Source organism: Carettochelys insculpta, chromosome 11 (assembly GCF_033958435.1).
Source record: "Carettochelys insculpta isolate YL-2023 chromosome 11, ASM3395843v1, whole genome shotgun sequence".
NCBI lineage: Eukaryota > Metazoa > Chordata > Testudines > Carettochelyidae > Carettochelys > Carettochelys insculpta.
This window is the reverse complement of record NC_134147.1, coordinates 21784440-21808648: the sequence shown is the minus strand read 5'-3', so window position 1 is coordinate 21808648 and position 24209 is coordinate 21784440. Positions and strand designations below refer to the sequence as shown.

Below are 24209 nucleotides of genomic sequence, written 5' to 3'. Positions count from 1 at the left end.
CTTCCCTTCCAGAGCTGAGATAGAGCCCTGGAGTCCTCACAGTCTGCATGTCTCTCTACAAAGTTATTAACAAAGTAAGACTATACTGTGATGCCCCCCCAATGCTTTATGAAAATTGGCTTATGAATATAAATATGCCTAACTTGGAGATGCTTTAGACAAAATACCTCCTAAAACCACTCAATTTTAATGTTATAATTTGATGGCTCTGTATATTCTGTTTTTGTGCATGTATCATTCTTCTATGTGAAATTAGAAATATAAAATATAAGCCTGTTTATTGTTTTAAAAGTGCTAATGACAGCCATTGCTCCTGCCCCAGGCCTAATGACGGGGTTGTAACTTAATGACTTGCAAACAGCCCTGTTTGCCCTGTAAGTCTAGAAGGTGGCTGGTGCCCAAAGGATATGGGACCATACAACCTGGTACTGAAAGCCATTTTGATCCAGTGTCTTTCCATGCAATGGTGGTGGGGGGCAGAGAGGGTTATAGAACAAAGATTTCCTGCCTGTTGAAAAAGTCCATTTAAGCAATGGGAAGCTACCAGTTCTTTGTCTTCGGTCTGCTTTGGAATTTGCCTGACATGCCTTAAGAAGAAACAAAGTGCTATGAAAGATTATTGACCCATATCAGAAAAAAAGAACAACTCTGGTTTGATGATTTTACTTGCTATGAAAACAGCAATTTATGGTAAGAATCTATATGTAGTAAGTCTCATAGGGAAGTTAGAACTAGCTATGTGTTTTCTTTTCATTTTGTTAACTTACTTTGATCTGTCTGTTTTCACCTATATCCACTTAAATTCTACTGTTTATGCTTGATAAAATATCTTTTGTTTATGATCAAGCCAAGTGTAAACAAATATTACCTGGGAGGGCACCACTGTGCATAACTCCTCTTCCTTGATAAAGGGAAGTTACCTGATTAACTCTCTCTGTGCAAAACTTATCAACAGAAAGACAGAGATGGAACTACCTAGAGTTTTGATCCCTTTGCGTGGTTGGTTTCCTGGGTGCTATGCCCTAGAACTCACCCCATTCCCCCAAGCTGAAGTAAATCAGTGTCTGTATTGCTCTGCTAGGGGGGTAGTAACCCCAACTCTGTGCCTTGTTTGAGGGAAATCAGAGGCTCTGGCCCAGCAGGTAGGGTGGTAGGAAGCCCCACAGTGGGTGTCAGTGGCCTGGTAAGGAAACATGGAACATTCTCAAGTGGTCTTCTGTGACAGCACTCTGTCACATATATATATTAAAAATCTAAGGCTATCCAGTATCTCATAAGTGACTTGCCACAATATGTCAGAACATATTAGAGCTGAGTGGATCTACTATTTCTTTAATTTTCTTTTCTTTTTTTAAATAGGAATTAGATACAATGCTCCTGTCAGCTAATTGCTAAGTTATCTGTGAAAAAAACTATAGAGTCTTCAAGTGCCCCAAAAGCTCCAGGAAAGAGGTGATGTGTATATAGAGTGTACTGGGTCGGTTATTTACACACACACCCACACACACCAATTTGCTGCTTGGCTCGTATTGAGCAAGCTCACTAATACTGCTGAAGCCACTGTCCTCAGTCTGTTCCTTGTACCCTCACTCTGACCTCCTCATCACAGCATTCATGTGTCTGTCTCCCCAAATCTAAAGTACTGTCCCTAAGCAAGCAACAGCCTTTTAGCACTGTGCATGAGGGAAGTGAGGAAAGCTGCCGCCAGCTGAAGGGGAGTGGGTAGAGATGACCTGCCCTGTGCTATTTCCAGAGCTCATCTCTTTTGTCTCATCCCTCTACTATCCTGTGGCTAGAAGCAGTTGTCCCTTTCTGTTCACACAGCGTAGAAAGGCAGCTAACCCCTCCATGCTGCTGCTGGACACCAACATAACCCAGCCACCTCCTGTTCCCTGGGTACAGCACTGATAGGAAGGGGTTAAGCCCTCAGGATGCCTGGAGCAGCAAGGCCCAGGGAACCTGACTGCAGGGCTATCAGCAGGGAACCCTGGGGGTTGTGAATGGCAGAGAAGGGGGAAAAGGCCCAGCAGAGGTCTATTGTGGGAGTGCTGTTGGTTCCGGCAGAGGCGTGGGTGAGGTACGGGTAGGGGTGTCCGTCCCCCACAAATAGTCTCCAATAGGTTAAAGCCCGTTACCTAACCTGAGCACTCTGCAGCAAGTGCAGACAGGGATTAGTCCTGTTCAGCCTCATGTCAGGAGCCACCAGCGCCAGGCTGCCACCACTTCAGAGGCATGGCCGGGCAAACCCTCCGGCTGTCCAGCTGGGGACGACTCCTTGCGAGGAGTCTCTCGGGCCTCGAAGCTCAGGGCAAGGCCTTTCCGAGGGCTGGGGAGCCCTGTAGCCCTTTGGGATGTGCGGGGCAAGTGTGCCGGCTCTCTGACAGCTTCCCAGCCCGCCTCAGCTCTGTGCCCAACAGGCGGAACCAAAGCGCAGCGACCGCAAGGCGGAACCGGCAGCACAGAGGCCGCTGTGCCCGGGCGAGGACAGGGAAGGTTGCACAAGTTACTCCGCCGTTCTCGCTCCTTCGCCCCTCCCACCTCCGGTTCCTCCCGGGATCCAAGATGGAGTCGCTGAGTAAAGCGGGGCAGGAGATGAGCCTGGCGGTCTTAAAGCGGAACGATCCCTACATCACCAGCATCGCCGACGTGAGCGGCCAGGTCGCGCTGTACAGCTTCAGCCCCCAAGCCAACGAGTGGGTAAGTGGGGAGCAGGCGTCTGCCACAGACCCCCTCCCCCTAGCCGAGGGAGAGACACGAACACCCCCACATGCTCCCCGGGGAGGAGAGTTGGGCACAAGCCCCTCCTCCAGGGGAGTGGTCACCGGCACCCGATCTCCCCATCCCCAGGGCGTAGTTGCAGACACTGACAGCCCCCCCCCGCCCACCGAAACTCCCCCCACAAGTGTGGAGTGGCGCCCCCGAGCCTCACCCCGGGACTGGAGGACACAGGAATGGGGGGGCGTACGTTGAGATTGTGGTGCTGCGCTTTGCCGGGTAGGGGCTGTGACTTTGAGAAGTTTGAGATCGTTCCACTTTCCCTGCCTCAAGCAGCTCCGACTGTTCTTAGGCTTAGACAATTTAAATCAGAGCAGACCCCAGAAAGAGTGATTTGAAATGTCTGATTGGGAAGAATAGTCTTTCCTTGTGACAGTGTTTGAACATATGCCATTGTAATTAAAAATGTCAACCGGGATTCCTGTGTTACCTTAAAAGCTAACAGGTTTGTTTGGACATAATTTTTTGTGGGCAGCCCCCCTTCATCTGTTAGTCTTGAAGGAGCCAAGGGACTCCTCGTTTTTGCACATACAGACTAACACTGCTATTCTTCTGATGCTTTATAATTGAAGCTAGCAAGACTGCTCTAGCTAACTCACTTTATACTCAGTTTTGTTTGCAGATTTTTTTTCTATTTGAGTGTCTGTCTATGCACCTTTCTAGCTGTCACTTTCCACCACCTGGTAGTATTGAGGTTTGCAAAGTATGGGATTTGAAACAAAAAAGCAGTCCAGTAGCACTTTAAAGACTAACAAAATAATTTATTAGGTGTTGAGCTTTCATGGGAGAGACCCACTTCTTCAGATTATAGTATGACCATGATCCCACTTGATCCCATAGTATGGCTATGATCTGAAGAAGTGGGTCTGTCCCATGAGAGCTCATAACATAATAAATTTTGTGTTAGTCTTTAAAGTGCTACTGGACTGCTTTTTTGTTTTGATAGTATATAAACTAGCTTGGCTATCTCTCTGTTACTATGGGATTTGAGAAATGTTGACACTGGCTGTTCTGCTTAAATTAAATATCTGTTTAATTTAAGAATTTTTTGCTTCTACAGTTTTGAAAATAAAGATCATCAATATACATTACTAAAAATAAAAGTTACTTTGAGTACAGTAGAAAGAGGTTTGGGATTATTTAAGACATAAGTACTTCAAGTTACATGCACAGCCTCTGAGATATCATTCCTGCAAAAATTTAAGTACAGTAGACCCCCAGGTTACAGGGAGGTTGCGTTCTTGCGCAACCCCACATGAGTCAAATTTTGCATAACAGTGGAGAGCCAGGTAACTGACCAGCACAGTAGTTTCACAGCTCCTGTCAGGGAAGCAGCCTGACTCTTGACTGCTACCCCTGACAGCAGCTGTGAAACTGCTCCTGTTAGGGCGACAGCCTGACTCTCTCTGTCTCTGACAGGAACAGTTTCCCTGCTCCTGTCAGTGGTGGCAGCTGAGAGTCAGGCTCTGGCTGCCACCTCTACAGAAGCAAGGAAACTGACCAGCACAGCAGCCCAGGTCAGTTTCCCCACTCCTGCAAGTAGGGGAGATGGCACCTGGCTCCTGGCAGCCTGCCAGTCTCAGGAGCCAGGAAACTGAAAAGGGCTGCTGCACTCATCAGTTTCCCATCTCCCATGAGTGGTGGGCAGCCAAGAGCCAGGTGCCAGCTCCCCACCACTCAGTCTCGTTAATCCAAGATTTGCACAACTTGAATGTGCGTATCTCAGGGTTCTACTGTAATGTGAATAGTCCAGTTGAACTTGGAGTTATTTGCAGGAGTTAGGTGTCATTTTGCAGGTGGTAAGCCATAAAGTTTTGGGGTTTTTTTGTTTTTTTTTTCTTTTTAGGTAAGCTGAGTGCACAGCATGAAAGTAAAATAAAATATATAGATAGCTTTGTGCTCAATTTATATCTTTTGTCCAAAAAATCCCATTGTAACTTGTCATTATGAGATACTTCTTTAATTTGCAAAATTTAAAAAATATATGTGTGAATATGATGTTGCAACAGAGAAAATAGTTACATTTGACTTTTCTGGTGAAGCTGGTTAGGAAAAGAAACCAATTAGAAATACAACATTTCTTTAAAAATTGAATAATATTTTTATCAACAAGGTGACAGGTATAATTACATACTTGCCTTCAAGAGTTAACAATTCATTGAAAATATAACAAACTAATTCTGAGGTTTATGGTGTCAAATCTCTGAGGAGGAACTAAAAATTTATCATTTTTGTTAGAGTGCAGACTTCATTGCTATGTAAGCATATCACTGAAATAAATTGCTGTCTCTTGTAGGAGAAGACTGACATAGAAGGTACCTTGTTTGTGTACAAAAGGTAAGTTATACAAAAATGCTTTTGTGTAATATGTAACTATTAAGTTTTGTCACAGTAAGCTTTTGAGCTAATTCTGATATTTGACCAGAAATTACATCCAACTGCCTGTTTTGTTTTAAAAGCACCAATGCATATAATTCTTGAAAAATCACACACACAGCTTTTCTGTAACAATCTTTTAAAAAAAAAAAAAAAGAATAAAATGGAGAGAATCACAGAAATAGGGAAATCGTAATTAAGTTATTGTGTGAAAAATGTTGATAATAAGGGATCGATTTAAATTATCCAATTAATAATGTTTCCTCCACCTTCCAAATTCCAGAAATTATGGATTATATCATTTATATTTTTTTAGTTTCCAGTGAATGGGACTGTCGTTTTTCACTGTTGATACATATGGTGCAAGTTAAAAGCTAGCAGTCTGTATGTGTGCATCTTTGGGATTTTTAATACATTCAACAAGTGACTGTGAGAGATATGTCCCAATGTTCCTGAATATGAGACAGCATATACATATCAACAAAAGGCTTTATCTTAAACTAAAGGGAAATCACTAACTTGACAGTGTAGTACTGCTCCAATAGAGTAATCTTCCATACACATTTCTTACATATATTTATCCTTAGATAGGTGGCCACCCATTTAATATTGCTGTTGTTTTTTTTTTGACCCTGGCATTGTAAGACCCTGAATGTCCATTGGGCCCCATTCCTGTAAACCCCTAAGTGCTCAGTTTCACTACTTGAGTAGCACGGTTGATCTCAGTGCAACTTGCTTGCAGTAATAAAATTAAATGTGCCTTTAAATCTTGGAATCAGGTATGTTCAGTATCTCCCAGGAGGCTCTCAACACCCTGTGTTATTGAGCCCTTATGCTCAGTCTACACATACCCCCTTCTTTCGGGAGGCAGTTTAGAAGATGCTAATGAGGCACTAACATGAATATGCAGCACTTCATTAGCATAATGGTGGCCACATGCAATTCGAAAGTGCCGCTTTCAGAATGCATGCCACCTGTATAGATGGGGGGCCTTTCAAAAGGACCCCCTGACTTCAAAGACCTCTTCCCAATTCATTTTGCAAATAAGAGCATTTCAAAGCTGGGGTTTATTTTGAAATGCCCGTGTCTACACAGCCAGTTTGTGTTTTGAAAGCAGCACTTTCAAAGCAAGACTGGCTGTCATTATGCTAATAAGGTGCTGAATATTCATATTGGTGCCTCACTAACCAGTTCCAATCCATGTCATTTAAATACTCCTTCCAAGGGGGTAGTGTAGACAGGCTCATTGTGTAGTGAGTTTTACCTATTTCAAAATAAGCCAAACACTATTTTGAAATTATTTCAAAATAGCGGTTGCATTGTATATAACTTTGCTGTGTAGACATAAGCCTTAGTGACTGTCCTGTGCCATGCAACATAAGGATCTAAACTCACAAGGCCCTGATTTTGCTCACTGCTCATGCTTACCTTTATGCATTCTGAGTAGTCACATTGAATTCAAAGATACCTTTTTCAGTGTATAGGATTCAATATGTGCATAAGTCTCTTCAGGATTATAATTTTTAATTATGGATGTCATCTGTAGTTTAAATCCTTTTCTGAATCCTTATAAAAACTTTTGTCCTCAGTAGTATCTTCTACAAGTTAATTGTAAGTTTGCATATGCAAAACAATAACATTTAAAAAAAATTTAATCTGAATATTTCCTTCAACCAGTTTTAATTTTGTTGCTTTTTAATTTCGTTGAGTCCTCAAATAATATGAGGAATATTTTAAATTGGTCACTGCTTCGATTTTTACAGTTTTGCTCTCCTGAAGTGTCAGTTTTATCTATTCTTGGCATTACTTAAGAAAACTAGAAGCAAAGCTGATTTTTTTTTTCGCGTCACTTGAGATAGATTATGTGAAGTATCATAACTATTAAAATATTTTTATATTTGTGTTTTACTTACATTTAACTATTTGTTATGCTATAGAAATTCATTTTAACCTACAAAATATTTTCTTGTGTGATAGGCTTGGTTTTGTATTGCATAATATATTTACCTTGTGGTATTTTCACGTATATGTGATTGATTGTATAACTAATCACTTTGTAAAACTATGTGTGCTTATAAATGCAGAAATCGTAAATATCTACCTACCTCTTGGTAAAGTTTCATGTGAAGAGAAGTAACAGAGTATTAGTAATATTTGGTTGAACTGCTTAACGGTTTGTCATAAAAATATATTCTGAAGGTGGCTGTTTTAACTAAGCACATATGGCATTACAAATTATACTCCTAATCCATGTTTTGTTTTGGCATTTGAAAGCATAGATGTGATAATATTTTTGCTTAGGTAAAAACTTGATATACCTGTAACAAATTACCCTATTCTCAATGGAACAGGTCAGCTTCTCCATACTATGGTTTTACGATTGTGAATCGACTTAATATGCACAACTTAGTTGAGCCAGTAAATAAAGACTTGGAATTTCAGCTGCATGAACCTTTTCTTCTTTACAGAAATGCTAGCTGTAAGTATGAACTTTTTAAATACAGAAGTTAGAACTTGTCTTCTCATGCAAGCCACTTTCAGATTCTGAGATTTAATAGTCTTTCAAGAATAATTTAATATGGTAGATTCTAATGAAATGTCTTCAGTTATTCTTTGTGCTATTTGATTATAATACAGTTATGTGCAGCTGCATGTTACCTTGAAGCTGCTATTCATTTTAACAGTTTTTACCAATGTGGGGCACTATACATAGTTTGATACTCATCCTGTTAGGCCATAAATCAACCTTTCTTTTACAAAACAGATCACATCTACAGGATGATATGTGCAAATTGGAATTAAATTTTTTGTCCAGCTTGTGGTTTGTTTAAAAAAAATTGAATGCATCAATCCCTGTTAGATCTTAATATTTACTTTCTAGGAAAACTTTGTACAACAGTGCTGCTGGATCCTGTAATGTCTGAAGTGTAACTTTAAACTTAAAAATAAGTCACAGTTTCAAAAAAAAAGTATGATTTTTATATAGTTTTAGCCTTTCAGTGTCTGGTTTTACACATGGTCGGTGAGAGCACAGTCAGCTAGTTCATGATAATGAGGCTACTTTAGGCAAAGAACTGCTCAACTTGGGGGAAAAATGACTCTTCTTTTTACATTAGGATAGAGTAGAGTCACGTTTGTACATTCCTTCTCCAGAAACACTACAATGATTTATTTTACCCTTTAACCATGCAAGGAAAACATAGACTTAAGTTCAGTGTAACAATATGCAAAATTATTAGGTGAAGTTTTTATATTTCTGTATTCAGTCATTTTCCTTTAACCACAGAGAGCTGACCCCTTTAACTGTCACTCTGGCTGCTTCTACACATGCCACCTCCCGGCAGAGGTGACATGGTAATGAGGCAATTCAAAGCAGGCAAATAAGGCACTAATGGGCATACTCAGTGCCTCATTAGCACAATGGTGGCAGTGTGAATTTTAATGTGCAGACTTCGAATTGCAGATTGACAATGTAGATGGGGGCAGCTTCGAAATAAGCGCCCCACTTTGACATTCCCTTACTCTGCTCTAGTTTTATGGGAGTAAGGGAATGTTGAAGTGGGGTGCTTATTTCGAAGTTGCCCCCATCTACACTGTCATTCTGCTCTTCAAAATTAGCGCAGCTGCCATTATGCTAATGAGGCACTGAATACATGCATTAGCACCTCATTAGACTGCTTTGAATTGCCTCATTAACATACGACCTCCCATGGGAGGTGGCATTTGTGGAAGCAGCCTCTGTGGCTACGTCTGCACCACAGAAATCTGTTTACAGGAGTTACTGTTGGAAGATATCTTCCGACAAAACTTCTGTCAACAGATTGTGGCCACACAAAATGCAGATTGCTCTGTTGAGCCACTGTGTTGACAGACAGCTGCCAGACTGCCTGGCTGCTCTCTCAGCAGAACGGCCAACCGGAAGCACAGCAGACAGTGCTGCTCAGTGACCCAGAAGCCTGGTCTGTCAACAGAGGGCCCCCTGGAGCGTCCACATGGCTTTTTTGTCAACAGATTCTGTCAAGCAAGGTGTTCTGCCTCGTGGGGGAGAGGCAGAAGGCTGTTAACAAAAGTGCCAAGTTCTGTCAACAGTACATCAATTTTTTTTTTTTTTTTTAGTGTGGGCTCTCCGAGTTCTGTCGACAAAACCCTCTACTGTAGACGTAGCTTGTGAGTCTAGCAATGTTTGCTTCGCTCCAGCCAAATCAGTTTCTGACTCTAAATTCTGGAGTGTCAAGACCTACATTTTTGGTTTTGTATTATATTTGTTTCTTTTCCTCTGCCTTCCCATTTGAATGCTTTGGACTTGCTTCCTCACTTTCTCCTGAGATGTGAATATCTTAAATGTTCAGCTTCTCCCCTCCTATAAGAGAGGCAAATGTAACTGACACAATCTTGAATATCAAGTTTGAATTCCAGCATTGTGTTCTTCAAATTAAAATGTCAGTGGCTGTACTTTCTGGAGCACAGTCTTTTTCAATTTGGATAAATTCACTGCCAGGGTAGGTAAGCAGTGACTTTTGGTTCGCGGGCTGGGACACAAAAGAAGGTGTATTTCTCCTCTCTTTCTCAGCATTAGTATATTTCAGTCTCAAGTATTCTACCCATAGTGCACTCGATTAACAACAGAGTTTAAAAATTATTCTTAATGTCTGTTTTGTAAAGGTTTCAACAGAAATGCTGCCAAGAAAACTTTTGCACCGGTTAACTATATTATAGTCCTATTCCGAGGAAGGACTGCTAGTTTGGGAGAGAGAAATGACCTATTATACAGTGTAAACATTGCATTGTTAGCAGCTTACTGTACATAGGTAGTACAGTATCTTTAAATTTTGCACAAAGAATCCACTATGTTGGTTATGAGGTAAATTGTCCCACTGAGTTTGCTGAACTTCCAGAATTTCCCTGACATGCAACTTCAAAGAAAACAATTTATATCAGATTTTAAAGGAATATTAGAGCTTCACAGAAAGAGTAAACCAAAATACTTTTCTAAGCCAAATAGAATAACTGGGCTATAACTGAAGAAAACTTGCTGTCAGGGAAGTAAGTTGTATTTTAAGAGATTATACTTCGTCCTTTCAAGGTGCCCCTAAGCAATAGCCCATTATGTTAACTTTGTGATAAACTTTTTCTTCTTACTGCAGGCCAAACAAATTCTGGCACCAGTACTGCTCTGAAGGGAGAGACTGCTCTTTTTCTTTGCTTTGCTACTCCTGTGAAATTTCTAAGTCCTTTGGCAAAGAGTATTATTGCCTATAAATTTAAAACTATAGTTTTGTTAGCCCCTAACTACAAGTTGTGGGGCTACAGAAGAGTACAGAATTTGTAAAGATATGTTTTCTTCACTTAGAAGTTTGAGGATTACAGTGCTTAGGGGAGTGTGTAGGTATATGAAAATTCTCTCTGTTTGAGTAAACTTCTCACCACCATTCTCGCCCTCATGGATTGCTTTATGGAAAACCAGACTTTTGCTCTTCCATTCATATTGGTAACATTAATAGTTCCAGAGAGGGGATATTTAAATATTTGTGCATTTTTTTACCAAGTCAATCAAGGATGGACACTAGAAATAGAAATGCTGCTTTTTCAGGGACTCATTTTTAAAAACATGGACTGGCCTAGTTACTCCCTTTTGTTTTGTTTTAGTTCTCTTGTCATTGAATTTCAGAAGTTCCTTGCAATGAGGACATGTAACTGAAACAAAGGTATATTTAAAAATAGACTGCAATTGCATATTTCATAAATGAGCCTGCTTCCTTGCCTAAGTTAATGGTAACTTTGTGTTCAGTATAATAAAAGAAATCATATACTGATTATTTTGCTTCCTTAGCTGATGGGCTGGGAATACCTCACATTTCTCAAGAACTCCTAAAACCTGAGCCCACAATATGGGCACCAAAGCTGCTTCAGATTTCTGATCCTGAGAGTTCATCTGTTTCATTATTGTAAAAATTGTGGCACGGCTGAGAGTTAAGATTTGCACTTCCCAAGCACCACCACAGAACAAATAACAGCTGGTGAAAGGAAATTATTTTGCAAAGTTAAATGTTGATTCTAAAAGTGCCATATCAATAACACTTTCACAACAAAGCAGAAATTGTGAAGCCAGTAGCATTGCAAACTTCTTCACTGTGCCCTGCCATTATGCCTTGACCTGAAAGGACTGTTGTGGGGAAAAGATTAGTCTGAGGCATTGTACATACCAGTTCAATCCATGGGATTTCTGCTGAGACTGCGAGCATGGGAACTGCTTCAGTGATAAAAATATCTATTGCCTATGAACTGGATTGGTCTCAAGTTAGCCACAAAGTAGATCTCAGATGATTATTTTTGTGCTGGCTGCTTTTGACACACAATTTGTCCGGCTAGAATGGCTAGTAGGGATGATTTGCTGATTAGACTTTTTTGAGGTCCACACCTTTTATGAAGCCCCTTTGAGTTATGATTTTTATGCATATTTTTCCAATGGAAGAATTTCTATGACCCAGTTTTATTGTGGATTAGAGCTGATTTGTAGCTATTGCATAACAAATATGTCAGATATATTGTGGTATTTATCAGATGATACAAATGTCCTTTCTTTTTAGTAGGGACTAATAAAAATGTTTCCTATTAGGTCTTTTAGTTTTATAATTAGAATTGAATACTTATCTGCTAGAGAGGTCTGTTTCCTCAAGAATATTTTTGAGTACTTGGCATGTGTCTGACAAACATTTTTATTTGGTGCACTCAAATATATTAATTTAAGAGTCATATTCTCTTTCATTGTTTGCACTGTCATGAGACTGGACTGAGTGGCCTAATACATGGGGTTTTTTTCTTATAACTACATCTATTATATTTTTTTCATTTCATTTTTCCTTTCAATGAATATGTTGTAGTTTTTAATGAGATCATTTATTGGTCATATTTATCCATTGTATTTGTCTGTGTGGTGTATTACATGTAAATTTTATTCTTGTAAAGTTATTTGAGTAGGCTCTATTATTTCTCTTTGTGTCTTCCTAACTCAAGAATATAAACAGAAATGTATTTGAAAAATTTCTGTTTTTCTCAAAACATCACTAGGATTATGACAGATTTGCATCCTAGTGCAGTACCAAAAGCTCTTTAATCATTGGTGAGGTTAGTCACTGTCAACTTTAAAAAATGTTATCTAATACAGCTTTCAAATCTCACTCTTTATCCATAATGCATCAGATCTGTCTCCTGGAAAAAAAATGACTTAAGATCTTATTTGACATTATACCAATTAAGGTGATATCCTTGTAGAGTTGGAGCTATTACTAGAGTACATAACAAGAAGAAACATTCCATGTCTCTGTTAGGTAGTAGTGAATTCAGTGGAGAAATCATGAAAATGATCCCCCATATGAGAAGTGACTTTATCTCATTTCTTTTAGACTCTGAATGAATTCAAGTGTGTATCTAAGACTGTGCTGTGAAACAGTTTGTTCATGTTTGGAACTGTGTTGCAAACTGTTTATATTTCCCCACTGGTGATACTATTTAATACAGACTTGCTGTTTGCTTTGTGGTCACTTGTCAGTTTCCCTTAATCAATATAGGTATAGATAGAAATATTTTTTCACGGTTGTCCCAGAACCTTGTAGTACAATGAGCTTTTCACAGAATTCCACACCACGTTATTTCTCATCCCTTCATTTATACTAGCTGAAGTACATACAGTAACAATATTACACATTTCTAATTTGACCTGTTCATTGTGTGGTTGAAATCAAATCTGCAATTTTATTTAACATATCTGCCAAATTACTATTGCTCTGCAGTAGTATCCTCAGTAAGATTAGTCTGCTTTAAAGTAAAAGAAACTTTTAAACTAATAAACTTACCTCTAATAGTCTGCGAGAAGTATGCTTCTAAATCTGTTTCATTTATAATTTTCCCTTTGTATCTGAGGTCTCTTTCTTGATGTGGTGGTTTTTTAATCAAAGCTAGTTCATTAGATAAGTCAGGTGAATTAATTTCCATAGTGCTGAAAAGATAGATGCTAAATATAAACTTCTAATATTAAGAAGAGAAGAAATCTGGTACTGTGGTGTTTTCCTTGCTTTATTTCTCTGCTTGTCCTTTCCCAGTTCAAGGGCAGGAGAGCTAATACAACATAGAAGGTAGATCCTTGAGGGGGTTTACACTGATATTCAAAACAAAATCTGAACTACAAGCTGCTGTCTTCTTTGTGTGTCATTTAACAGCTTTTGAAGCTAAGAAGTTCATTCTGTATCCAGACCACTGGAAACCTAATTAGTTGTTGCATTTCAAAAGCTTTACAAACAGAACGTACAAAAATAAATTGTGTAACTGCTTTCAGTGCTGTGCGTCTTAGCCTTAGGACACTGTCCCATTATCATTGATATCAGCAGTGTTGCCAGTGTGACACATCCCTGTGATTGCTGAAGGAGAATGGATATATAGCAACTGCATTAGCTCAACCTTCTGGTCCAAGATAAGGACAGTTGTTGCTTTTTTATAGAGAGAAGAGGATTTTTTTTGTTTGGTTTGGTTTTGATTGATTTTTGAGAAGGGAGAGAGCATTTGATAGCATTGAGTTGACAGTAGTAAGAATAGTAAGGTCCTGGAGATGGAAATTTGCAGTGACTTTACTGTTCTGGATCACTTTTGCAAAGTAGTAATCCATTTTGTGGGTGATTGAGGCACCTTAATTTGTCTCAGAGCAAATAAGCACTTGGCTTTTACATGGATGTTGTGTAAAAGATTTAGTACACCCTACTAGCAAATCTGGAATACTATTTAAAGTAAAGAATGTATTTTCCGATCGTTAATTCATTTAATTTTTCTCTGAGACAACAGATTAATTTTATCATGTCTTAGTTTTAATTGCTAGGAGCTGTTTGTTCCCTTGATTGTCCCCAGTTCTCACCAGCTGCCAAGAAGAAGGGTGGATGTTTCCTTTACTGTCCTTCTGTATAATGTTCTAAGGTTCCACACTTGACTGAGAGGGTATCTCTTTCTTTGGCTTCATATGGGATATAGAATGTTTTCCAGCACCTGTTGCTAGACCTTTTTTCATGTGACAATGTTGGTCTGCAGCTTTTCCTTTTTAAAACCGAAGGAATATGATGTATTTCTCAAAGCCTTCATCCTGGAACTATTGTAATTAGTACTGTGTTCCTTTGGAAGGATAAACACTTGTCACTTTCCATAGCAATTTTTAATATTTTTTTTCTTTTTAAAAAAATATTTAGCTAAATAATAATGGTTGAGAAAAAATGCAACAAAATAGCCCTAGGAACAAAAAATACTGCACAGTAATTTTAGTCAGGCATTTCATCTCACAGCAGAATTACATTAAAGATAACCAGATCTGAGTTGACAAACCAGGAATAAGTTATGATGAGGTCCAGGAATGACATCGATGAAGTTTAAAGACAGAGTGAATATGCAACATACAAAGCTAACTGGAAGAACTGACTGACTGGTCCTAAACCCTAGTGATTTCTCTGTCACTAAAGATGTTGCTCAACATTTGTAAATTTAAAAAAAAAAGGTGGAAGAAAAGCATTCAGTAGAGTGACATCAGTAGAAAAAGTGGAGCAACACAATAGTGAATTAGGCCATAATTTACTACTTTATGTTTGCAAGTATCAGAGGGGTAGCCGTGTTAGTCTGGATCTGTAGAGCAACGAAGGGTCCTGTGGCACCTTATAGACTAACAGAAAAGTTTAGAGCACGAGCTTTCGTGAGTTAACTCACTTCTTCAGATGCTGGCATCTGAAGAAGTGAGTTAACTCACGAAAGCTCGTGCTCTAAACTTTTCTGTTAGTCTATAAGGTGCCACAGGACCCTTCGTTGCTCTACTCTGTTTGGTGCCATTCACATTAATTCTGCAATTGTGTCTGTTCTGGGTGAAAATGAAATAGAGTATTTTCTTGTTAGTGCATCAACAGATCATACTGATCTCTTTGAATGGTGAAACAAAGTTATCTCCTCAGAGTTTTTATGCATTGAAATATTCTGACTTTGTTGAGCTCTTAAAAAGATGGGAGGGAATATCAATACCATAATTTTGTTAGTTTCTAAAATTTACAGAGGACAAGTATCTTCTTAGTAAACCTAGCAAATAGTTTGGTATTCTGTTTTGTATCATAAATGACACTGACAGGCTTTCATGGTAACTCCCTGTGACTTCTTGCCAGCAGCACAGAATGAAACGTTATGATATGTTGGTAGACAATGCAGATTTTGGGATGCATTTCTGGTCTTCTGCTAGTCTGTTTCTGGCAGAATTGAGTGTGACTGTTATCATTTCTCCCATTAAGCTGTCATTATAGGTTCCTTATCTTTATTTCTTCAGCAAATATGCTTTTGAAGATTTTTTTTTCCTGTTGGCAGTTGTTCTGATAATGGAGTGGGGAAGGAGAAGATGCTTTTTTTTATAATGCTAAATTATGCTACAGAATGTGTTCCTGCTAAGAGAGTGATGGTTTATAATGAAACCAAGCTTTCATAATGTTAACCTGGCAATTCAGGTGGTGGTTTTGTGTTTATTTGTTTCTCAATTGTAAGGTTTTTTTCATAATATTTCTGTAAAAAACATATTTTCATATATAACGTACAAAGACACTGGAGGCTAAGTTTCTGGCAGTGGTGTATTTCTTTAATTCAATCTACTTGATTTTATGATTGAAAAATGTTGCTGCCTGTTATTCATGCTATAGATTCTAAACGTTTGGGCTTCTTGCATGCTTTTTCATTAATTCCAAAGATTAAACCTAAAAATCAGTTGCCTTAAACTGCATGTGTAGTGTAAACAAAATATGAGAAACCATTGAGCTAAATCACTCAGATTCTGTCTACCTTGGTTATTTGACACAAACCAGGAACCTTTTAGTTTGTGCCAGCAACATTCACACTGGATTTGTCTACATTACCACCTTCTGATGGTAATTAGGGTGTTGGGAGTTTACTAATGAAGTGCTGCTGTGCATAGGCAGCACTTCAATAAGCAAATTCACCCCCGCAGCAACTTCGAAGTTTTAAACTTTGAAGTACCAGCATGCATCTAGCCACGGCTCACCTGCCAGTACTTCGAAGCGCTGGGGCAACTTGAGGAGGCTGTTTAGGGATTGGGGCAAATAGATGTCAGGGATGGTGCTTGGTCCTGCCAAGAGGTCAGGGGACTGGACTAGATGACCTCCTGAGATTCCTTCCAGTTCTAGGAGATGTGTATCACCATCCTTCCTTCGAAGGAAGGTGGTAGTATAGACAAGCCCACTGGGAAGCTGGAGCTCAGAATGTTAGCAAACTACAGGGCAGTGTAGACAAGTCTTTATAAAGGCTCTGTGTTATGGCTGGTAAATGCAACTTACATGCATGGATGAAAACATGGATCCCCAGTGGGCCATGCTAGGAAATGATTTTGGCCTATCTTAATATAAATTTCAGTTTAATATTTATTTTCCTTTTGAATTTGAAGGATAGTTTAACCAAATAGTGGCTCAGATGTCAAAAACTGAATGAGACAAACTAGCTGATTTTTTTTTTTTAAATGTTTTTATTTTTGTGAAGTGACTTTTTGGACGTTTGTAGCATGTATAGCAATAGGATTTAATAGAACTGGGCATGTGAACAGTGTGCTTTGATGAGTGGAAATCTTTGCATTACTAGCTTTGGCAGATAGGATCTTTTACTCATAAAGTGAGGTCAGGGGCCCCTTTATGAGGTGGAAATGTTAGAAGATTGAACTGAGGAGAGACTATCAGAGTGGTCCCCTTGAGACTGACACCTGGTGTGCTGATACCCTCCCTGCTGTCTGGGAGCCTCACTACCCTGTCCTGCTTAGCCAAAGCTCTGGTTTCCCCCAGCCAAGGAACAGATTTGTGGAAACAGTCAAGTAACACACACACCGAACCAGCTCAGCTCTGGGAGGGCTCAGCTATAAGGCTGTTGACAGCACCAAGGAACACAGTCCCCAGAGAGGACCAAAACCCCAAATAAATCCAACTTACTCTTTATAAAAGTTCTACACTTTCTCTGTGTATAAGTTTGCCCTCTTTATCAATGAGACACATGCACAATGATTGTTCCTCCCCAGGTAACAGTTATTTACATTGGGGCTGGTAATAAACAAAGGTGTTTTTATTAAGTATAAAAGGTAGGATTTAAGTGACTGCAAGTGAAAACAAACAGAGTAAAGTAAATTACCAACCAAAATAAACAAAACACACCAACTAATCCTAATAACAAAGAAAATTATATTACATTAAAATTCTTATTGTAACAGTTGTACTAATCATATCTTTTACTCGCTAGGTAGCCTCCTACATTTGAGCCCAGTCCTTCCCCCTATTTAGTCTTCGATGTTTCCAGCAGACATTTTGGGTGACAAGTGGTGGTCTCTTAGTGTCTGGCCACTACTACCATTGTTTGGTTTCCCTCCTTTATATAGTTTTGCCCAAATTGCAAACACTTAGTGCTCAGTTCATATTTTTCTCACCTTGATTGGAAAAGTCGACATCCAAAATGGGTTCCAGCATCAGGTGTCCTGGCCACATGTCCTGGCATGACCAGCCACATGTGCTGGCAAACGGGAAAACCGAAACCTCCTTTGCACAGTTAGATTTCCAGTGGAAAGAAAGTCCTAGGTGAATGAAAGTGCCAATATTTGTGAAATAATTTGCTGAATTATTATTCTGGAGTTGAAGTCTCTTTAACCCAGTTTTATGTGTGGGTTGAACAATTACTGAAGTCTAAGCAACAAACTGAAATAGCTCATGATTCATCTACAAATATAAATTGACGATTAACAGAAGTACTAGAAAGCTTTCATGATCATTTGAAAAGATATGTTGTACTTCCAAAACTAAAGTAATTTTATAAATGAAATTTTTTTTGTACATTTTATGGTGCACCATGAAACTTACTTTTCTAACCTAATTGATCTTGTGTTTCATCCTTCTTCTGTATACACTAGCATTCCTTATTACCTGCTAAATGGTAGTCATTCATGCATAGGGTGCATCAGTGGTGATTGGTTGTAATTCATGTATTTTAGTGCTAGTGGGCTGTCAGCTGTTTAATCACCAAATGATTTTGACAGTTTTATTTTCTTTTTATGTTTTCAAGTGTCTATTTACAGTATCTGGTTTTATGACAAGAATGACTGTCATCGAATAGCAAAACTCATGGCTAAGTAAGTACCTCATTTTTTTTCCCCAAAAAATTCTGCTTTCGGTGTCACTAATGTAACATCTCAATTTGTACTGTGAAACATGATTTTTTTATGTTAACTTTTAAAAACCAAACTTTGATATAATCATCATTCCACTTCAAATTTTTGCAATAGCTGAATCTTGAATTTATATTTGAACTTAGAGCATGAACTGGCTTTCACAAATGTTAAATTCTTGTAAATAGTCAAGCTAAAAAAATACAAAATCAATAACTTGCCTCCCTTCCCCATATCCATCCTCTCCAAAACCATGTGTACATGCATTCTTGTTTTTTTTGTTTTTACATATCACTGATTTATCCCTGGTGAGGAGAAAATAATTCAGGTATTCTAGATGGCAACATATCCACACAGATGAAAAAAAGTCCAATGAATAAGCTAATGATTAGCAACATGAATGATGAATGCATTTAATTACCAAACCAAAAACTGAGGATTCATGTGTTAGTATTGTAGTTTCTGAGGTTGGGTTTTGTTTTGGGATTTTTTTTTTTAATTTGCTATCTGGAAGCCAAGGGATCGGGGAAATGAATGTGTAATCACTGGTTATTAGAGAAAGGTGGCTTTCATGTGAGAGTGAGTGGAATTATGAATCGTTAAGAGAGCTTTAAGAGTATAGAAATTTCCTGAAAGATGGGCAAGACGGCCCATATAAAGTTGGTTATCTCAGCTCGTTCTATGGTTTTTAACCTTCATTGTTTAATTCACCAAATTATTTTTGCTTTCTAACTAGAGTAAATCTGAAAACTGCTGAACAATATTGGAAACAGGTGACTAATGTTAAATGAATATCCTGAAGTTGGTGATTACTAATTTGTTGAAAGTTTACGTAAGTGGTGATAAGCAATTACTGTAGAATGGCACAAAGTAACAAAAACAGTTCCTCTAATTAAAGCTAAATGTAAACATTGTACATAGTGAAAGAACAAAACAGAATTTTCAAACAATTTTTTTTAATCTCTTGTCCATACAGTTTAGCCTCACCAGAAGTGTTTTTATCATATTTGTACTGGTTTGGTCAAAAATTCATAATCAGTTGTTGGAAAAGCAAGTAAGTTCGTAAAACAATATAGATATGAATTTTTATTAATTCATGGACAGAGTCAGGAGACTGTTAGCTCTAATAATTAGTTGATTGGAGGTGGCTCTCAATAGCTGTGAATTAAGAATTACAAGCTTTTTATTTTGGGCAATATATGTGCCTTTTTATGTATGAAGAATAAATATGCTTGTGCAGTGACCCACATAATATAAATTTTGCTTTTTCATTTACTAGAACCTCCAATGAGAACTTTTTTTTTTTTTACTGTGGAAAATTAAAATCATTATTTCAGTTAGAGTAAAACTAAAGATCTGATTGAAAGCCTTTTGAAGGCAGCAGAAATGGAAAATATTATTGGTGAGATTTTTGGATAGTTGTCCAATATTTTATTAAAACTTCTATTTTCATTTGTTAAAGACACAAAAGAGAGGAGAACTTACTGCACTTCACCCTTCCATTTTCAAATGTAGGATGAGAGGCAGTGAGTTTTCATAACACATGCTTCAGCTAACATCACAGGTAATGCCTTTCTCAAAAGGGAGGGGAGCACTTTCAACATCACACAACACTAGAACGGGTTGGGTCCTGCTCTCCTGCCTTCCCCCTCTGTAAGGTGCTTTCAGTGTCTTTCTGCTGGCTCTCTTTGAGCTTCAGCCATCCCTGTGCTGCATGAATGATTTAGGTGATAAACTTATTGTACAGTGATCCTACTTCTGCATTAATAGAGTTGTCAGATGCCAGCTTTTAAGATCAAGTCATAGAGGTTTGGAAAGCTTCAGTAATGCAGCTAATTTCTTTAAAAAATAGAAGAGTGGAATTTATTTAATTCAAAAATATTCTGTCCACTCAATTTTTTTTTCTAGAGCATCTCTTCTGATTGGCTGAACTGTTTAAGAACAACTACTAAATAAAGCCTCTAGCTCTGGATGGCCTTCCAAATGAATCTTTGTACAGCAGTTTTCATCAGTCGTTTTTGTTTTAGTGTATAATGTGAGATGTTGAAAATACATTTTGATAATTGACATGCATAAAATATCCATTTCCTTTGGTATGCATGTCTGAAAAATTTATTCAAAAACCTGAAACATTAAAGAAAACTAAGGAATTGTAATTGTGTTGGTATGAATGTGGGAAACATCCATTTTGTGGGTGAATATGGTAGTGTTTGTTCTTTCTCAAGAATGGATAGAACTAGTGTATTTGCTCCTCTAGTGACATTGGCTATGTCTACACTAGAAGCATCTGTGGACAGAAGTTACTGTCAACAGAACCTCTCCCTACAGATAGAACAATTTTTGTGTAGCAGCTGTTGGCAGAGAATTATCAGACTGCACTGCCCTCTGGTGACAGAAGGCGGAATGGCAGCTCTGCAAACGGCTGCCCAGCAACCGGAAGCCCTGTCTGTTGACAGACGCGTCTACACTATATGTCTGTCAGCAGTACTATCCAGTGTAGACACAGCCATTGTGAATTTCTGCAGACTGTAAGTTATTTTTCTGCTTCCAGCAAGTGACCTGAGTTTTTCTGCACGCAATTAAGTGGTGATGGAGGCAGGTACTTCAAGGTCCCATCCATATAAGGATAAAAGATGCATTTTTAAAATGTGTTGTAGATGACAGTTTACTTTGAGATGAGCCCATAGCCCACTTTAGTTTAAAGCTGTGTTTACACTTGCATTTCTCTTTTGAAAGAGGAATGCAAATGAGGGAAATCAAAAATGCAAATGAGGCACTGATTTATATATCGTGTTCATTTGCATAATTGCTTTTCAGAAGAGATTCTTTCAAAGGGAAAAAACTGTGTAAATGGGGCTCTTTCGAAAATAAATTCCATCTTTGAAAGAAGCCTTCTTCCTATTTTGTTTCAGGAATTTTTCTTTTGTATTTTTCTTTTGAAAGAATCTCCTCCAAAAAGAGATTATGCAAATGAAGCACAAGATATGTAAATCAGAGCCTCATTTGCATTCCTCTTTCGAAAGACAAATGCAAATGTAGACACATCCTAAGTGTATTTCTAATAGACACAGGATGTGCAATATAGGTGCCCTAATGTTGCTACAGGAACTTTCACTTTAGCATTCATGTATTCTTAATTTTAAGTGGTGCAAACTTAATTTGCACCGACACACATTATGTCTTCAATTCTTTTAATTTAATGTTTGTTTTTATACGTATGTATGTATGTATATGTATAGATATAATATAGGGCAAGGAGAAGGCTGGGTTTTAACTGTTTCTTTTGTAGTTCGTTTGTGCTCTTATTCCTGAAGCTCCTTCCTTGTTGAGGTGAACAGTGCCAGAAAGATTTGCCCTTCGAGCATGCCGGGAAATTATTCTTTCTCAGTTTACTTTTTATTTAAAATATTTTCCTGCAACCTAGCAAAGACATTTGTTGATATTTGTGGACTGGCAAAGTGACAAAGCTGTGCCTTTAATTGCCTTGACTTTAAAAAAATATATATATTTACCATTTTGAAAAAATAGCCACCTCTCACAAAATTCAACAGTGACTGACCAAAATCTTCTCAGCACTTTAAGGTAAATTAATTGTTTTGGGCTAAGGCTAAGCATGGGAAATAACTGCCCTAAAAGAAACTTTTGTGCAGAAAGATGTGATTAGAACTGGGAGGGACGCAGATTTCTGTTTAATGGGAAATTTCATCTGTTCCAATGGAAGAAAAGCTTTCCAAGTTTCCTGTCAAATGAAATTCCCATCCCAAAATTGTTTTGAATTATTGATGAAAGTATTATGACTTTAATGGTGTTTATTGTTTATAATTATAAAACAATGTTCCAAACACTTCACAACAGAATGCTTCCATATTACCAAAACATTTTATGTGGTATCAAAACAAAAAAGCAGTTCAATAGCACGTTAAAGACTAACAAAATAATTTATTTTGTTAATTAATTAATTTATAATTCATCACCTGATTATTTTGTTAGTCTTTAATGTGCTACTGAACTGCTTTTTTGTTTTGATAGAATATAGACTAACATGGATATCTCTCTGCCACTATTTTATGTGGGGTTTTTCAAGAAAAAAAATTTAGTTGAAATTGATACGTTTCTGCAAAATGTTTAGCTTTTGACCAATGGGCTTTTTCTGACAGAAAAACATTGTCTGAAAACACTCAACCAGCTCTAGCAGCCAGTATGAAGTCAGAAGATATGAGTCTTCTCTTTGTCCTCAAAACTGTGTATTTGTGCAGTGTTACTGTCCCAGGTTTGCTCAGATTTCTCCTTTTATTAAGCTGTGATGGGGTTCAGGGGTCCCCCTGCACTGCACCCCGTCCGCTGGCAGGAGTGACTCTCACTCACCAGGTACAACAGCAGGTTTATTAGGCAACAGACGCCCAGTTTCTCACAGAAGCAACAGCATAGCAGCCCGAGACAGTCCTTCCAACCTGTCCTGGGGGGAAGACCCCGAGGGGTGCCCCTCTGGGGTGTAGCTTTCCCCCTCCTCGGGCTGGCTGCCTTCCAGCTCTCCCTTCCCCAGCCTCTAACTGCCGCCCCCGATTCAAAACCCAGCTCAGCTCCTCCCTGCTCTTTGTTCAGGCAGAGGTGTTATCTGCCAGTTGTAGCCCCAGGGTCATCCTTAGCCACTGGGAGCTGCTGCTTGCCTCGGACATCCAGCCTGACTCACATATGCACCCCCCCCCCACTCCATCACATCTCTCCCCCCTTCCAGACCGCACTGAGCGGGGTCACTTAGCCAGTGACCTGGGGAAGTTCGGGGCCCTCCCTGCGTGACAGGGCATCGGCTATGGTGTTGTTGTTCCCCTTGACGTGGACCACCTCCATGTCGTAGTCCTGCAGGAGCAGACTCCACCGCAGGAGCTTGGCGTTGGCCCCTTTCATGTGATGCAGCCAGGTCAGGGGTGAGTGATCGGTGTACACGGTGAAACGCCGTCCAAACAGGTACGGCTGCAGCTTCCCCAGCGCCCACACCATGGCCAGACATTCCTTCTCTATGGCCGCGTAGCTCTGCTCCCGGGGCAGCAGCTTCTTACTCAGGTACACGATGGGGTGTTTCTCCCCTTTGTCAGTCACCTGCATTAGCACCGCCCCCAGCCCCACGTCCGAGGCATCGGTGAACACCAGGAAGGGCTTGTTGAAGTCTGGATTTGCCAGCACTGGGGCCTTGACCAGAGCCTCCTTCAGCGCGCAGAGGGCCTCTTGGCACTGCTCGGTCCAGACCACCTTGTCAGGCTTTCCCTTTTTACACAGCTCCGTGAGGGGGGCTGCGATGGAGCTAAAGTGGGGCACAAACCTCCGGTAGTACCCCGCCATCCCAATGAAGGCCTGGACCTGCTTCTTAGTCTGAGGTGTTGGCCAGTCTCTGACAGCCTCCACTTTAGCTGGCTCTGGCTTTAAGCAGCCGCTGCCCACCTTGTGGCCCAGGTAGGTCACCTCAGCCATTCCCACCTTGCACTTCCCTGCCTTGATAGTCAGACCGGCCTTCTGGAGTCGGTCCAGCACCTGCTTGAGTTGGGATACATGGTCCTCCCACGTCTGGCTGAAGATGCAAATGTCGTCCATGTAAGCCAGGGCAAAGCTCTCCATCCCTTTCAGTAGCTGGTCCACCAGATGCTGGAAGGTAGCGGGTGCCCCCTTGAGGCCAAAGGGCAGGACCAAGAACTCGTAGAGCCCCACAGGAGTGATGAAAGCCGACTTCAGCCGGGCATCTTGGTCTAATGGCACTTGCCAGTACCCCTTGGTGAGGTCTATGGTGGTGAGGTAATGGGCTCCCCCCAGCTTGTCTAAAAGGTCATCAGGCCTGGGCATGGGGTAGGCGTCCGAG

At 39.5% G+C, this 24209-nt stretch overlaps 1 protein-coding gene across 5 annotated transcripts in view; it reads left to right on the top strand.

The window, feature by feature from the left end:
• Nucleotides 1-2547: 2547 nt before the first annotated feature.
• DCP1A (decapping mRNA 1A) overlaps nt 2548-24209 on the top strand; it is a 55282-nt gene continuing 33620 nt past the window's right edge. For 4 of the 5 annotated variants that reach the window (XR_012647039.1, XR_012647040.1, XM_075006077.1 and 1 more), the window contains exons 1-4: nt 2563-2697; nt 5072-5112; nt 7503-7630; nt 18259-18325. Coding sequence is in view for 3 of the 5 variants with exons in the window: in XM_075006077.1 (XP_074862178.1) it covers nt 2563-2697; nt 5072-5112; nt 7503-7630; nt 18259-18325 (371 nt within the window). In the remaining 2 variants the exon portion in view is untranslated. Of the gene's footprint in view, nt 2698-5071; nt 5113-7502; nt 7631-18258; nt 18326-24209 lie in introns of all 5 variants that reach the window. The other variant, XM_075006079.1, reaches the window with a different exon arrangement.